Source organism: Gopherus flavomarginatus, chromosome 5 (genome assembly GCF_025201925.1).
Source record: "Gopherus flavomarginatus isolate rGopFla2 chromosome 5, rGopFla2.mat.asm, whole genome shotgun sequence".
Lineage (NCBI taxonomy): Eukaryota > Metazoa > Chordata > Testudines > Testudinidae > Gopherus > Gopherus flavomarginatus.
Genome location: NC_066621.1, coordinates 38,430,360 through 38,446,534, shown reverse-complemented (window position 1 = coordinate 38,446,534; position 16,175 = coordinate 38,430,360). Strand labels below are relative to the sequence as shown.

The 16,175-nt window shown below is 53.7% G+C and overlaps 1 protein-coding gene across 2 annotated transcripts; it reads right to left on the bottom strand.

Moving 5' to 3' along the window:
• Nucleotides 1–7,942: 7,942 nt before the first annotated feature.
• BAAT (bile acid-CoA:amino acid N-acyltransferase) lies at nucleotides 7,943–16,175 on the bottom strand. Of its 2 annotated transcripts, none has more exons than XM_050956307.1 (4): nucleotides 15,681–16,175; nucleotides 12,125–12,612; nucleotides 10,488–10,690; nucleotides 7,943–9,759 (listed from the first exon to the last, which is right to left on the bottom strand). In XM_050956307.1, exons 2-4 carry the CDS (start codon nucleotides 12,585–12,587, stop codon nucleotides 9,169–9,171), a joined length of 1,257 nt encoding a protein of 418 aa, XP_050812264.1. In that variant the 5' UTR covers nucleotides 12,588–12,612; nucleotides 15,681–16,175; the 3' UTR covers nucleotides 7,943–9,168. The 2 variants fall into 2 exon arrangements, with proteins under 2 accessions (XP_050812264.1, XP_050812265.1); XM_050956308.1 differs by lacking the exon at nucleotides 15,681–16,175 and adding an exon at nucleotides 13,461–13,760.

Here is a 16,175-nt window from a genome sequence, read left to right as displayed (position 1 = left end):
AATTTCTGCTCAAAACCAGAGGTTCAGGTCCCCCAGCAGTGAAGCCATGGCAGTGTGGGCAGTACAAACCTGCCTAAGATCCTGAGTAATTACTCTCAGGGCTGCCGAAGCTTCACTGCGCTGGTACCTGAGCTAGCTAGAGCAAAGTGAACTCAGGTACGTCTAGTCAAGCTGCAATCATACTCCATGAGCACAGTACAGAGGTACCCACACAGATAGGTCCCCCTCCTCCACAATAGAAGCACACATCATCACAGGCACTCACATGTACCGTCCCTCCTCCCTCCCAAGAGGCACATGCTCGTCTCACACCCACCAGCAATAAAGATGCCCAAATTTCCCATTGTTAAAATCTGAGCTTCCCAGGACTTGACTTCAGGGGTGAAATTCTGGCCCCACTGCATTCCAGGGGATCCTTGCCATTGATTTCAATAGGGCCAGAATTTCACCCTAGGCAGGGCCGGCGCTACCATTTAGGCAGCCTAGGCAATCGCCTAGGGCTCCAGAATAAATGGTGGGTGCCGTTTTGCCAGAGGGGGCTGCAGTCGGCTCCGGTGGAGCTGCCGCAGTGGTGCCTGTGGAGGGTCTGGTGCTCCGCGGCTCTGGTGGAGCTGCCACAGTCATGCCTGCGGACGGTCGGCTGCTTGCGCGGCTCCGGTGGACCTCCCGCAGGCACGACTGCGGCAGCTCCATCAGAGCCGCGGAGCACCGGACCCTCCGCAGGCACGACTGCGGTAGCGCCACCGGAGCAGTGGGACCAGCGAGCGGGGCAGTGAAATTGCCATCCGCCTAGGGCGCTCAAAGCCCTAGCGCCGGTCCTGACCCTAGGCCTTTCACTCACTCCATGTCTGAGCACTGACAACTTTGTGATTGCCTTGAAAAGTGAAAGTGATGAGTTTGCCAGGAACCTCAGGGAAACTCCCCTCTCCCCCAGGTTATATTGTTCCTGAGATGTAACTGCTCAAACAAAATGGGAGGACATCACAAACCTGGAATGCAGACTTATTTTCTTGATCATAAAGTAATGTTCCCCTGCCCTTTATATCTTCCGAAGCATTTATTTACAGTGTAAAGATATCCACTGGTAGCTAACGATTTTCAGAAGTCCCAGCTGCTGACAGTCACGTGTTCTCATTAATGGAAAGCTCTGGTCTTCCTGCAAATATGCTGAACTATAAAGATCAGGTAGCTAATGAAGGGGGGAACAGAAGCCGCTAAAAGGAGAGTTTTGTCGCTGCGTTTAGACTAGGCATGGGAGAGCCAGATACACTTGATGAATATTCTCTAGACATAGACTGATAAACACCCCCACTCCCAAACCAAAACCCAACAAAAATGCAGGCAGAAGTCCAATAGCAGAATGGGGACTATCCAGTTTATTAATGGGGGGGTGGGGGAAGCCCTGGGCCAGCACCCACAGGGGGGCAGGGAGGGAATGCCACCAAGCCCCTCTGCACCCCAACTCTGTTCCAGCTTTAGCTCCCAGCTGTGGCTCCGCTTCTTGCCTGGCCCCACCTGTGGCCCTCAGCCCTGCTCCTGGCTCCCAACCACAGCTGGGGGAGGGGTTTGGCCACAGACAAGGGTAATTTTAAAAAGTTTGGGAACCACTGCCATGGAATTTCTATGGATAGAGAGTCTGTGTGACTAGTAAGAGCCTGTACTTGGTCTCTGAGGGCATCGAATGCACACATACGCCACCTGCCCCCCAGGCTGGTAATCAGACATGCCACATTCAGTGCTGGAACGCCAGAAACTCTGTGACTTGCTGTCGAGAAGCAGACTCACCCCTGTGGCACTTCCTGCTCGTCATTCTTGGGAATTAGCTCTTTTTTCCAGCTCCAGAGCACCTTCTGCCAGCCAGTGATCCACCTGTCCTCTGGCCCCTGTGTCTCTCCCAGGACTCGGTACCCCTTTTACATGGGGTGCTGCCCCCTGGTAGTAACCCCTCAGTCTTAGGGTCTCCTCTCCCCAGGGAACCCCCACCCACTATCCCCACCTTGCCTCAGAATAAGGCTAGTGCCAGTCATGGTCTAGCCCCACACCCTAGGGGCAGATTGCAGTATCAGCCTACTCATCACTGGCAAGGAGGGTTTGGACTTGTTGCCTTGGCCTACCCCTGGGCTGCCCTCTGCAACCCCTAGTACCTATTAGCCTAATGCTAGGCCACAGCCTAGGGCTTTCCAGGCTGGAGCTCCCCAGCCCTGCTCCACTCAGGTCCTCTACTAAAGTCCCTGCAGCCAAGCCCATCTTCCTCTACAGTCAGGGAAAGACTTCTTGGGCTTCTGGCTCACCCTCTTATAGGGGGCCAGTTGGGATATGGCCCCAGCTAAGCCTATTTTCCCCCAATCAGCCCAAGCTTTTAGAGCTGCAGCCCTCTGCAGGGCTGCTTTTAACCCCCTCAGGGCAGTAGTGGGGATCCACCCTGTTACACTTGCCTAAAACAATATTTAGGGTGAAAAATTACATTTTGTAACCTGTTGCTTGAGTGTATTAAGCTTAGTTTGTGTGTTTTGTTTGATTTGCTCAGTAATCTACTTTGTACTGTTTGCTCTCCCTTATAATCACTTAAAATTTACCTTTTATAGTTATTAAACTTATTTCTTGTTTATAACATAACCCAGTTTGTGCAATTCATGCCTGGGGCAGGGGGCAAGAAGCTGTGCACATCTCTCTTCACATTGAGGGAGAGGGCAATTTTTATGAGCTTGTGCTGTGCAGATTTTTCTATATAGTGGAAGACAATTTTATTTTAGGTTTACTCCCCAAAGGGGGTGTGCATGTGAGTGCTGGGTGAATCTCCGAGCTGAATCCTCTCTCACAGAGCTGACTTCAGTCTGTGTCTGCAGCTAGGTGTGGCCTTACTGGTATGTGTGTTCTAGAGAAGGCTTGAGGGCCTGGCACAGCATAGACAGGGTGAGGAAGCCAAGGCTGGTGGAACGGGTGGGCTCCGTGAGACCCCAGCAAATCAGGTGGCATCCTGGATCGGGGGTCCAACACATCACAGGCTAACAGCCAGGATGGTCATGGCCGCAGCTTCTGACTGCCAGAATCTGGGAGTGGTTGACAGGGGATGGATCGCTTGATGATTGACTGTTCTGTTCATTTCCTCTGAAGCACCTGGCATTGGCCACTGTCAGAAGACAGGGTACTGGGCTAGAGGGACCATTGGTCTGACCCAGTATGGCTGTTCTTCTGGGGGATTTACAACAGGGACAGGAGGTAATCTTGCCCCATCCAGGAATTTCCAGTGGCTCCACTTCCCACCCCAAACATAACAAGCGTTTATGTAAAACTCAAAATGGCACTGAATTCCCAGAGCCCTGAGAGGGCCCCAGAGCAGAACAGCAGGGCTGGGCCTGCCCTGGATTGAAGTGAATTGCCCAAGATGTATTGGGGTCCAGCACTGGGATATAGCTGGGGGTGCATGGGGCAGCAATGAGACTGGGTGGCACAGCATGGCCTAGTGGATAGCGCACTGGCTCAGGAGACCTGGTTTCTATTCCTAGCTCTGCTGCTGGCCTGCAGGTGATCCTGAGCAAATTACTCTGGCTCAGATCCTCAGAGATATTTAGGTACCAAACTCCCAATTGAGGTCTTCACCTCCCACAGCCTCCAATTCCCCATCTGTGCAATGAGAATAATGACTCTGCCCTCCTTTGTAAAGTGCTTTGAGAACCACAGATGAAGAGCTCTAGGCAAGAGCTAGGGAATTTCATTAAATGAGAACCAGGCTCTGCATCTGGAAGTCTACAGAACACACAGAGACATCCAGTGGCCAAATGACATATTGCTAGTAAACGTATTACTTCCCAGCTGCTGCTGCATAAGCTGGGGCATGCAGTTGAATCGGACACAGAGCATGCTTTACAACTCAAGCCAACATCTTAAACACCTGCTGGAAATTGATGGGAAGCCAGCAGGAGTCACAGAGGTCATGTCAGGAGCTGACTATGGGAAACTCCTTTTGGGCCAGGAGCCAATAAAATGCATAAGCACATGCTTGACTAGAAGCACGAGTTGTGCCACTGAAATTGATGCTTATGGTTAAGTGTTTGCCGGGCTTGGGTCCTTGTTCAGAAAACAGCTGCCGTCTACACTAGCTTCAGGGAATGTCTATACTACCCGTTGGATTGGCGGGTAGTAATCGATCTATTGAGGATTGATTTATCACATCTTGGCGATAAATCGATCCACGAATCGATGCTCATACTCCACCTCGGCAGGAGGAGTAAGCAGCATCAACGGGGGAGCCGCGGCAGTAGACTCGCTGCCGTGAGGACAGCCATGTAAGTCGAACTAAGATGCTTCGACTTCAGATACATATCTTAGATTGATTGCCCTCCCCCCCAGTGTAAACCAGCCCTCAGTTTCAGAATGAATGAAGGCTCACTTCGCGGCAGGGCCGGCTCCAGCTTTTCTGCTGCTGCAAGTGGCCAAAACAGAAAGAAAGAAGGACAAGCTGCGGTACTTAAGTGGCAGCTAAATCGCGCTGCTTCTTCAGCGGTATTTCGGCGGCGGGTCCTCCCTCTCTTCCTCTTTGGAGGCAATTTGACGGCAGCTCAAAGAGGAAGAGAGGGAATGAGGCACCCGCCACCAAATTGCCACCAAAGACCTGAACATGCTGCCCCGATACTGGATAGAGTGCTGCCCCTTTGAATTGACTGCCCCAAGCACCTGCTTCCTACGCTGGTGCCTGGAGCTGGCCCTGCTTCGCAGTGACCCACTCTGCAGATGACATTGGACCAGAGAACACCGAGCAGCTCCCTGAATGTCAACAGCAGCTGAGATAAAAACTCCTTGCTCTGATATTTTAACGGGGTGACTGTGGCAACGAGATGGAAGGATTCCGGAACATTAAAAGAAGGGTGCTATAGCAACAAAGGGGGAGCTGGGGCTGGGAGGGGGTGTGGCTACCATCCTGGAGTCTGAGAACATTGCAACAGGGGGCACTATGCCACCCTGTCTGAGCAGATCCAGGATGGCAGGGAAATGGCAGCTGGCTTTGAGGGCAGCACAGGAATTGGAGGGTGACAGGTGGGCTAGAGGCAAGTGGCGAGGGGTTGGGAAGCTAGTAGAGATCGAGCAAGGGGAAAAGCAGGGAGTCAGTTGCACTCCAGGCTCAGCATGGGGGAATTTAGAGTTCAGGTGGGTCTCATGGGTCTGATGACCGGTCACTCGGGGCTTCTTCTCAGAGGGACTTCCTGACAGACTGGAGAAGCTGGATTCAGAGCCAGAGATCTCCCACCCAGCAAACCCCCAGAGAGGAATTTTTTCTTAAGGAAAGCAGGAGTTGAGATCCACCATGTTTATTCCCATTATCCTGCCTAAGGTTTTGGTCTGACATGGGATGGGAGCAACACAGACTTTCTGAGATAGCTACCAGACTAGCCTAGACTGTATGCTAGAAGATAACAGTGTGTCAGTGGTTTTGTCAGCCCAGCTCAGAGCTACACCAGCTTGGGATCTGATGGGCCCAGAAGTTTCCTCCAGGACCTCAGATCCCATGGGCCATGTTCAGAGCTCAGTGGGATTAGCTGGGCTGCGAGCCATGTGAACTGGGATCAGCTCGTTCCCTGACTCTGCTGTCTTGCCCATAGCTTTGTCATTATGTGGGGAATTTCCACCTGCACTCTTGGGAAAGGCATTGCTAGCTACGCTTGTGCAGAATCCATCTCCCACATAGATTATACAAGAACAGCCATACTGGTCAGACCAATGGTCCATCTAGCCCAGTACCCTTTCTTTTTACAGTGGCCGGTGCCAGGTGCTAAGGAGGGAATGAACAGAACAGGCAATTTATTGAGTGATCCATCCCCTCAGGCCCACCAACAGCAATTCTGGGCCCCAAGGCAGAACAGTCAATGGGATCCCCGCTGGAGCCCAGCGAGCTGCTGCTGGCTGCTGTGCTGGGCATGCTCTTCTGGCATGGCCAGGGCTTCCACATGCCTGCCTGGCAGCCTTCACCACCGGTACCACCTCGCACATGCCTAGGAGCATGGGCACCAACTTCCAGATTTCCCAGGGTGTGCTTGACTCCCCCTGCTCTGTCCTAGGCCCCTTCCCCCAATGTCCCACCCCCATCCCACCTCTTCCCATCCCTGTTCCACCCCCGTCCCCTGAGTGTGCCCCATATATAGCTGGTACCTCCCCATAGTGTGTGTGTGGGGGTGTCATGCTCTAAAAGGCAGGCCATGTGTCTCCTCCCTGCCCAGCCCAGGGGCACCGTGCTCTCTCAGACTCATGTTACCTATGTGTGTGGGGGGCACCTAGTCCTCCCACTGCACCTACCCCAGCACATTATGCCGCTCACCCTGGTGGGCCGGAGCCCTGGCAGGGGGCAGGAGGGAGCTCCTTAGAACCCCAGCCCCTCCTGGTCGCTGCTCTGCAGCCCTGTCCCGCAGGTGCCTCAGATACCTTGCTGGGGAGGAGGCAGCCGAGCCCGGCCAGCAACTGGAAGTGACCTCTCCAGCCAGGCTCTCTCAGGCAGCTGCCACGCAGGGCTGCAGAGGAGCATCTCAGTGGCTGGAAGGGGCTGGTCTCGCCCCTTTCACTCCTGACATCTGGGCCATAAATCGCCCAGACCCGCTTCCTTCACCTCTTCCCACCCCCACTCTTCTCCCTCCGCCCAGGGCCTTCTGCATGCCACCAAACAGCTGATGGTGGAGGGCAGAAGGTACTGGGAGAAGAGCGGGGACAAGCTGATCAGTGGGGCTGCCGCTGGTCAGTGGCTCAGGGCGGGGGAAAGGGGCCAACCAGTGGGCGCTCAGCACCCACTTGGTGCCTATGCCCAGGAGCCCTGCAGCCCCGGGACCTTCAAATCACCCAGACCCCTGGGCAATTGCCCTTCTTGCCCCCTCAGGCCCCCATTGGTAGGCCTGCCTGGCACCCACTCAGAGTCTGGCAGTCTGAGGCTAGGAACACCCAGAGCATGGAGTTGCATCCCTGCCCATCCTGGCTAACAGTCATTGATGGACCTATCCTCTCTGAACTTTTCTAATTCTTTTTTGACCAGTTAGTTTTGGCCTTCACAACACCCCCTGCCAAGGAGTTCCACACATTGACTGTGCATTGTGTGAAATACTTCCTTTTGTTGGTTTTAAACCTGCTGCCTATTGATTGCATTGGATGACCCTCCGGCTTGTGTGTTATGTGAAAGTGTAAATAGCACTTCATGGTTATTGCTTTGAACTCATGCTACCTTTCTCCCCAGCATGGAGTGGGTGCATTCATAGTACATAAGAACAGCCAGACTGGGTCAGACCAAAGGTCCATCTAGCCCAGTATCCTGTCTTCCAACAGTGGCCAATGCCAGGTCCCCAGAGGGAATGAACAGAACAGGTAATCATCAAGTGATCCATCCCCTGTCACCCATTCCCAGCTTCTGGCAAACAGAGGCTAGAGACACCATCCCTTCCCTTCCTGGCTAGTAGCCATTGATGGAACATAGTGCATTGTGTTTCAACAATTCATGGCTGGCATAGCAGGCCCTTGGGGATCGTACCAAACCAGCAGAATTTAAGAGCTGTCCTGAGGTTGCTCCAAATTGTGCTAGGGGTCAAACCTGCCCTTGGCAGTTCTGAGGGTCAGCAGAATGCAAAGGTGGCTTAAAACCAGCTTGCCCCACCCCTTCTCAGCTGTGTCATGCACAGCTCTGTGCCCTGGAACTGGGTTAAACCCTGGGACTATACAATCATCAGCCCAGATCCAAGGTCACATTTAAATGTTAATGGTGCTGTAAGCTGGTCCCCTGACTTTTGCAGTTATAACTGAGTCAGGTTTCGTGCTAGTGCAAGAGAGGGAGATGAAATTGACCAGACACTGACAACCCACAGCCCTGAAGCTGATGAACCTATTGTCATTTTGCAAAAGGACGGAAAAAGTAAGTAAGTCGAGGTCATGTTGATGACTCAGTTAAATGCTTAAAAAAAATTTCTGACAGAACTAATGTGAACGTAGTGAAGGATATTTGTTTGTGTGACTTTTCAGGCATGATTTTTTTCAACAGGATGATGTCCCTTTAACAAATGCTCCTTTCTAATCAACCCCAAGGCTCATTAATTTGCTCCTCCCCAGCAGAAGAGCTCATCACTCTTTGAGCCTAATCCACCCCAGGGGCATGACTGGATGTGAGGAGTAATGTTAGGCTCTACTTAGCGAAGGGTGAAGTGACAACATGAATAGTCTGCATCACCCTTCATTGGTGAAAGCCTGGGCTGGGGCCTTTAAAACACAAGAATTATTCCCCTAATCCTCTTCGATCAGTATCACGCCCAACCTGGAGCACAGTCTGCATCTCGTGGATTTAGGTTGCAGTGAAAGCTCATGGGTTACGGATATGAAGAAGCACATCAGAAAGGCTGCCCCTTTGTACAAGGGTATATGGCCCCCTGCAGCCGAGACATAGCCCATTATTCACTGAGTATGACACCCTCCCACCCCGCTCAGTGCTTGATTGTCTGAGGCTCCATCTCAGCTACAGCAAGGAACTCAAGCCATTCAGGCTCCTGCTCTTAGCTCCATAGGGCTGGCGTTTAGCTGCAGGAGACGACCAAGACGATGAATTTTTCTTTATTGCCTGTGACCGGTATGTGATTTTTACTAAAAATATCTGTGAAAAAAACTTAGCCTTAGTTATAACCTAATGGGGGATATCAGTTCCCTTGTATCTCCTGTGGACTCCCCTGCCTATAAATGCAGGGTGTCCCCTCCTCCCTTCAAAGCAGTGCCCTCCCCTACATAGCCTCTTTACCAGCTATCATTCCAGTAGCACCTTCAGACTCTGAGCCAGGCTCCGTGAGCTGGGCACCGCTCATGCACACACTAAGAGCCGCTCATTCCATTGATGAGCTTGCTGTGTACGTACACAAGGCAGAAACATTATCCTCATTTTACAGACAGGGAACAGAGGCCTAGAAAGATTCAGTGACCCACTCACGGTGTCAGCAGCAGAACTGAGACTTGATCTCCCAAATCCAGGGCAGTGCCTTAAGCAGCTTTCTTGTGTGGGCACTCCCCCTCTGCCCCATCCCCCTCGGTGCTCCCCTGGAAGCGTCCCACAGATTCTTTCTATGTTCTCAGTATTTATTATGTTGATTGGGCTGGGGGGATGGGAGGAGGTCCCCCAGCCTGGCAGGAGGGGGTCCCACTGGCCCCCCACTCCCTTGGCTGTTACAGGTTGCTGGTGAGTCCAAGACAGCGGTCGAGAAATTTCAGGATCTCCTGCCAGGAATGCTCCTGAGCTTTGGCATGGGGCTCTGGCTTACCGCCCCAGTGCACAGGTTTGGGGGTCCCCCGGATCAGTGAGATGCTGCACACTGGGGACGCCGGTGGCTCGATCAGGTGCCCAGCCCCGGGATAGGAAAGCAGAGTATAGTTCTTCTTCCCATGGCTCTTCATCCTCTCTATGGCCATCTCAGCAAACAGCTTGCTATTAAAATTGCGGTCAGCTTCTCCCACCACGAAGAGCACCTCTCCTTGAGCCTTCTCCACAGGGATGGCAGCAGCTGCGTGGGCTGGGTCCCGGGGGTCCTTGAAGACGTGGTAGTTGTCCAGGACCCCCATCTCTGTGATGAGCAGCCGCTCAGGGCAGTAGGGGATGTGGGGGATGTGGACCCCTTTGTAACGCAGTGGCGTGCCATTCAGGAATCCTGTGCCATTGATCCAGACAGCGGCCACCACTTGCTCTAAGAAGGCAGCCATTGCCAGCGTGACCTCGGCCCCTTTGGACACCCCGATCACTCCGAGGCCTGGACCGCTCACCTGAAAAACCCACAAAGACCTACATTAGAACAATCATGCCAACAGCCTGGGAATCTGCAATTTGGTGCCAGCACAGGATGGGAGCAGGAGGAGCCTGCAGGGGGCGCTGCGACACAGAAGAAGATGGAGCCTGCACTACCCAGTCCCGCCCTACCCAGCAAGGGGCACTATGACCCTGGGGCAGGAACCTGCACTGCCAAGCCCTGTCCTCCCCATGGTGGCGCTGTGACACCAGGATGGGGCAAGAATCTGTATTGCCCAGCCCCATCCTCCCCAGCAGGTGTTGCTGTGACACCATGGAGGGGAAGGAGCCTGCACTTCCCAGCCCCATCCTCCTTAGCAAGGGGCAATGTGAACCTGGGGGAGGAGCCTGCACTGCCCAGCCCTGTCCTTCCCAGGAGGGGGCGCTGTGACACCAAGGCAGAGGAGGAGCCTGTACTGCCCATCCCCGTCCTCCCCAGCAGGGAGTGCTGTGACACCATGGAGGGGAAGGAGCCTGCACTGCCCAGCCCCATCCTCCTTAGCAAGGGACAATGTGAACCCAGGGGAGGAGCATGCACTGTCCAGCTCCATCCTCCCCAGCAGGGGTTGCTGTGTCACCAGGGAGAGGTGGATCCCATGGATGAGAGCCGTTGCCAGGACCTGCTACATGTCTGATATCTAGTCTGGAGCCTGGAGCCCCTCATCCAGTGGCTATGAAGGGACCCTCGTGAAAGAGTGGGACATACCTTGGGGTGTTTCAAGAGAAGGTTGGCTGCTTCCTCAAAATACTCCAGGTCCAGCTCCACCAGCACCCGTGGTAGGTCATCATAGCCAAAGAACGCCAGCGCCAGCACGGCGTAGCCCCGGCTGGCGAGCAGGCTGGCTCGGAACTCAATGAGCCCACCGGCCCCGCCAAACATGTCAATCACCCCCGGAAAGGGACCCGGCCCTGCAGAGAACAGGGGAGAGAGGCATTGTGGGGAAAAGGGAAAAACACTGCAGTTAGTTATGGTGACCCCAGGGCTAAAGGCTTAGCTTGTTTTCCAAGGCAAACTAGGGCTCAATAGAGGGGGAGGATCACAGGAACAGGAGCCTATTTCACTTGTGCAGAAGTCTTCCATTGAACTGGATATCAATGAAGTTAGAGGCCTAAATACCTTTGCTGATCTGGGTCACTGCCTCTTAAGGAACTCCATATTCCTGTTGTTCATGTGTTGAAGCCAGCACCACAGGACTATTGCCTACTCTCACCATTTCATCCTGAGGTCTTGTAAGATTTGGGGATTTTCTTTCATGCTCCTGAGGATCTCAGCTTTCATTTTCTTTAAAAAAATAGTTTCTAGCTCCCATTGTTGGAGAAAGGTTAAATGTGACCCATACACGCTCAGAGAGCAGATGGCCCAATAGAAAGAACCCTATAGTTATTATTTCTCAAATCTCAAGCTTTTAAAGCCAATCTGGTGATTTCTGAACACCTGGGGTTGGCAATACTGTACCTCTGTTTTTTCTGAAGGGTCGAGCAATTAGTTTAGAAGTTTTCATTGTATTTGAACCTCTGAGAATTGTCTTTGAAGAGAATTAGCTTCTTGTTGAGTCTTAAAGCTGTTATAAGTGGCGGGGGGGGGGGTGGAAAGAATTCTTTTTTATAATTTCGAGGGAAATAATTTTCTGTCAGTTTGTATGTGTTTGGTGAAATCAATGTTTACTGACATTTAGCGATAAAAAGCTAAGTGCATTTATAAGCTCCACCTAAACCCAATCTTTGGTCCAGGGAAACCAACAGCCTGTGATTGCTGCAGGGTTGTGCAGCTGAACTAGCAGAGCTAAAAGCAACGATATACTCCCCCGAGCCAGGCCTGTGGAATGGATGGCCTCCAGATGCGCTTGGGGTCAAGAAGGTTGTTGCAATGGGACCCAGACATCTGCCTCAGCAACCAGGAAGGGTTTGTTATTCACTATGGCAGGGAATCAGGGTGATTTAGGAAGAGAACAGGGATGAGTCTGGCTTTATGCTGAATACAAATGTTGATGTGTCAGTGGGTGGCATTTCTGTGACATTATGGAGGGGAGGGAGCCTGTAGCTGTCCCATCCTGCCCTCTCCAGCAGGGGGTGCTGTGACAGAGGGAAGAGGGACAATCTGCTGGCCCTGTTGGGATACTGGGGAGGAGGACAGAGTCCGCCATGAGCTTACCTGATGGTCATGCCCTACTGCAGAGAGACTGACCCTTTGGGGTGGGGAGTACAAGAGGATCTTGTGCATGGCAAACAGAGAAGACAAGCATGAGAGCGAGATGGGAAGGGAACGCCAGGCTGGGCTGGGAAGGGAGGAGAACAGGGATAAAGGATGCAAGAGGCAGGGATGTGATGAGCCAGTTTCCTCACCAGGAGGCAGGAATAGGGCCCCCCGGACCCGGCCCTCCTTGATGGGGACACGCTCCACTCCGGGGCCCACATACCACCTCTCCACAGTGCAAGTGGCCAGAGGCACCACCTGGGGTGAGGGAAAGAGATGGCAGGAGTCAAAGAGGTCGAGCTGGAAGCAAAAAGGGCCGCTCATCACATCCCGTTTCATCAGCCTGTGGAAGAGCTTCTCTGGCTTGAGGAACCAGAAGAGGCCCATGGGCCAGACGCCCATGTAGTCGCCCCCCGTTGCAGCTGCCTGCTCCACGTCCACCTCCCCAGCCTCGTCTGCTCGGTAGAAGGCTCGGGCCTGGAAGTTCACCCCCATCTCGTCCATCAACGATGACTGCAGGGTCACCAGCTGGGTAGGCGCTAGGCCGGAGACGTGGATCCTCACCGGCATGTCGGCCAGTGATGACTCAGGGGTGACCCGGAGCTGGATCATGGCTGATGGGTGCTGGGCTTGGAACCTGGGAAAGGGGGAGTTGGGGGAGCAGAGAGGGGGGAGGGAAAGGGAGAAAAGGGAAATGGGGGGACAGACTGTTATCAATGGGAGAAGCTAGGAAAGGTTTGAAGGGGGCAGGCAGCAGCACTAAGCTGTCCCTCCTCTGTGCCCTGGTTTCCCTATCTGCTGGGGGCAGTGAAAATGGAGTGGCTGAGCTTGGAGCAGGGAACTGATCGCAAGACCAGAACCTCCCCCGCTGATGCTGGCAGGGAGTAGTTAGAGCCAGCATCCTCACACCCCTGCCCCTAGCTCCCTGGCCTCCCAAAATGCACAGGGTCTGACTTTCCAAGGCTGCTGCCATTACAGTTTTGAGTCCCGCACCTGGGCACTTGGCTCAGCCTAAAAACTAGGCTTCCTGTCCCCCCATGAGTCCCTTCAGTGTCCTCACCTCTTCCTCCAGCCCTGGGGCCCCTCTGCAACCCCACCTCTCGCCCCAGGGGCTGGGCAGGTCCCCCAGAGCTCCCAGCTGTGCAGACGGCCAGCCAGGCGCTCTGCCATGTGACCCACCCCTCACATGATCCTGCAGTCGTCCCCTGTCCCCAATATGTGTGGTCCTCGCCCCAGCCCAGTGCTAGGCTGTTCCCCCATCCTGAGTGACATGGGGCAAGGCTGGGCTATTTCCTGCCCCTCCAGTACTGAGCGGGAGAGTCACAGTCCCCACGATCCCTTGCCTCCACTCCGGCTTCAAACTCCTCTCTAGCTACTCCCCCTCCGTTGTGAAGCACTTTGAGATCCGCTGACGGGAAGCGCTGGATAAGGGCTACTAGGGATGGGGCAGGGGAGATTATCTCATAGCTGTTACTGCAGGGTTACCTTCTCCTGAAGCATCAGGTGCTGGCCTGGCCCCCATCGGGCTACTGGGCTAGATGGACCCCTTTGCCTCTGATCCATTCCAGTCTGGCAGTTCCTGTGCCGGCCCCACCTTCCCGGGGTGAAATCTGGCTCCTGGCACGGGGCCTGGAGAGCTGAGTAAGCCACCTGCAGCCCTGAGGCCCCCTTGCTTCTGCCCAATGGCACTGTGCTAGTCCTGAACATAGTGCTGTGATGCAGTAGGGACTGTCTGCATGGGGTGATGGGAGAGCAGGGGATGACTTTAGGTGAGGGGCAAGACCTGAGTCTGTAACCTGAGCCAGGAAGGTGGGTGAGGAGAGTAACACCTTGGCCTGGGAAGCTGGACAAAGGAAGAGAGCCTGCTGAAGAGGTTTTTGGGGTCAGTTTTGGGCTGGCTGAGAAGAGGCAGGGAACCCCAAGTCTGGGGTCTAAGATCCTTGCCCCCGGAGGGACCTGACTAGGAGGTCCTTGGTTGTACCTACAAGCCCTGCTTGGGACTGTGTTCCTGTTGTCTAATAAACCTTCTGTTTTATTGGCTGGCTGAGAGTCATGGTGAATAGCAGGAGGTGGGGATTGCAGGGCCCGGACTCCCTCACACTCCATAACAAGTGTGTAACCCTGGCACAGGTGGATCTATCTTAGGTACTTCCATTGCTGTAGTATCGGAGCAACTCACAGTCTTTATTGTACCATTATCCCCATAATACAGATGGGGAAACTGAGGCACTGTGAGGCTATGTGCTGGATTCACAAAGAGATTTAGGTGTCTAAGTCCCAGATGTTTAGGGTGACCATATTTCCCAAAGGGAAAACAGGACAGTGCATGGGGCTGGCCTGAGCCCTCCCCACTCCATGGGACTGGCTCAAGCTACTCACCTTAGGGCCCCCCCCCACTCCTCACCCAAGCCCCCTCCCCATGTGGGGGCAGGCAGGGCTTGTGCAAGCAGCAACACATATATTAGATAGGGTGACCATATTTCCCAAAGGCTGGAGTTAGTGTTGCTGCTTGCTTGAGCCCTGTCTACTCCCCACCCAAGCCTTGGCTTCCTCCCATGCCTGGCCTTGCCAATCATCTGCCTCCCCCACACCCCGCACATCCCTCTGCACCTCATTTTTTTTGACAAAAGTGGGCAGTCGTCTCATTTACTCTTGCCAACTGATCAAGCTTAAAAAAGGGACTGTCCAGCCAAATTGGGACATATGGTCACCTGCCCATCTAACCCTGTAGGAGCCTAAACTCACTCAGCACCTACATTTTTGCAGTAAATGTTTGTTGGGTGCCTCTCTTTCTGCCTTTGAACATGCACTCTGCAGCCTCCCGCTAGGTGTCCGAGTACCTAGCGCCCAGTGTGATTCATGAATTGGGGGAAGACAGATGCTCCTCCACCTGGCCTGCCAGGCTGGAGCCGGTCCCTGAACACCATGTGACTTTAGCTCTAAGTGATTTGCCCCAGGTCATACAGGGAGTCTATGGCAGAGCAGGGATAAAGGGTCTGTGTCTGCTTCACACTGGCGCTTGTCAGGCCAGTACATTGGGACTGAATTGAGTCTGGATCTGGGCCCGTGCGGTCACTGATGAAGCACCTTCATGTGTATCCAACCCATGCTGATACCACCACCAGAGATCAAACCTGCCACCATCCCTACCAAAAGCCTCGTACACACCCCACCTGAGCCAAAGGACCAACTCTGTAGATTGTCACTAAGCAATCGGCTATCACAGCTGCTAAAGGAGACCCTATTCCCTGTGCTAAGCCAGCACGTCCCCCTGCTCCCCGTGACTCCCATCTTCTTCAGCTCTCTCTCTCTCATACCCACCCCCACCACTTCCTCAGAGTCTGAACTCAGAAGACAGGGCAGTACATAGGTGCTGGAATTAGGGGTACTACTGCTGTCCGTGGCTGGAAGTGGTTTCCATCATATACAGGTTTTAGTTTGGTTCAATGGCTCTCAGCACCCTCACTATACAAATTGTTTGGGCACCTCTGGGGCAGTAGGGAGGGAAATCTGCGGTGGGAGGCCCATGATCCCATCCAAATTCAGCCTGTTCCCTTCCCAGCCCAACTCAAGGGAATAGATGCTCCCCACTGCTTGAGAACTCCAGCCACTAGACAGCTCAGATACCACTGTGATGGGCTCCAGAAGCTAGCCCCTGGGTAAGAGTATTTCCTGAGCCCAGGAGAAAAATCAAGGTCTTTTTACCAGACAGGAAGGAAGGAAGGTGAGCTCCTTAAGTCTGCTGGAAATCTCCAGGGCTCCCACACAGATGGAGCGGTTTTCAGGGTTCCTCCCTGGTGTGTCTGCAATGGGCCAGAGTTGTAGGTGAGATATCCAGGCGTTGGTCTTCATCTGAACCCACAAACCTATTGTTCTTGCTTTATATCTCCCCACTCTCCTGGGATGCCCTTTGTGCTCAATAGTGGAGATAATCATTAACCCGGAGGGACAATCAAAGCTGGAGATAATTCGCTGACTCAGAGGGCACTGCAGCTGACTGAGGGGCCAATGAACCTCAAATTTGCCTCTCCTGGCCTCCTCCTATCCCAGCCCTATGTTCCACCCAGCTCTGCCAACACCCCTTAATCCCACCCTATAGCCCCTGCTGCTGTCCCGGCCCTGGACTGCCCACACTCAGCACTGCCAGTGCCCCTCAATCCTGACTCACAACTACCTGCTATCTTAATGTGGGGTTACCTC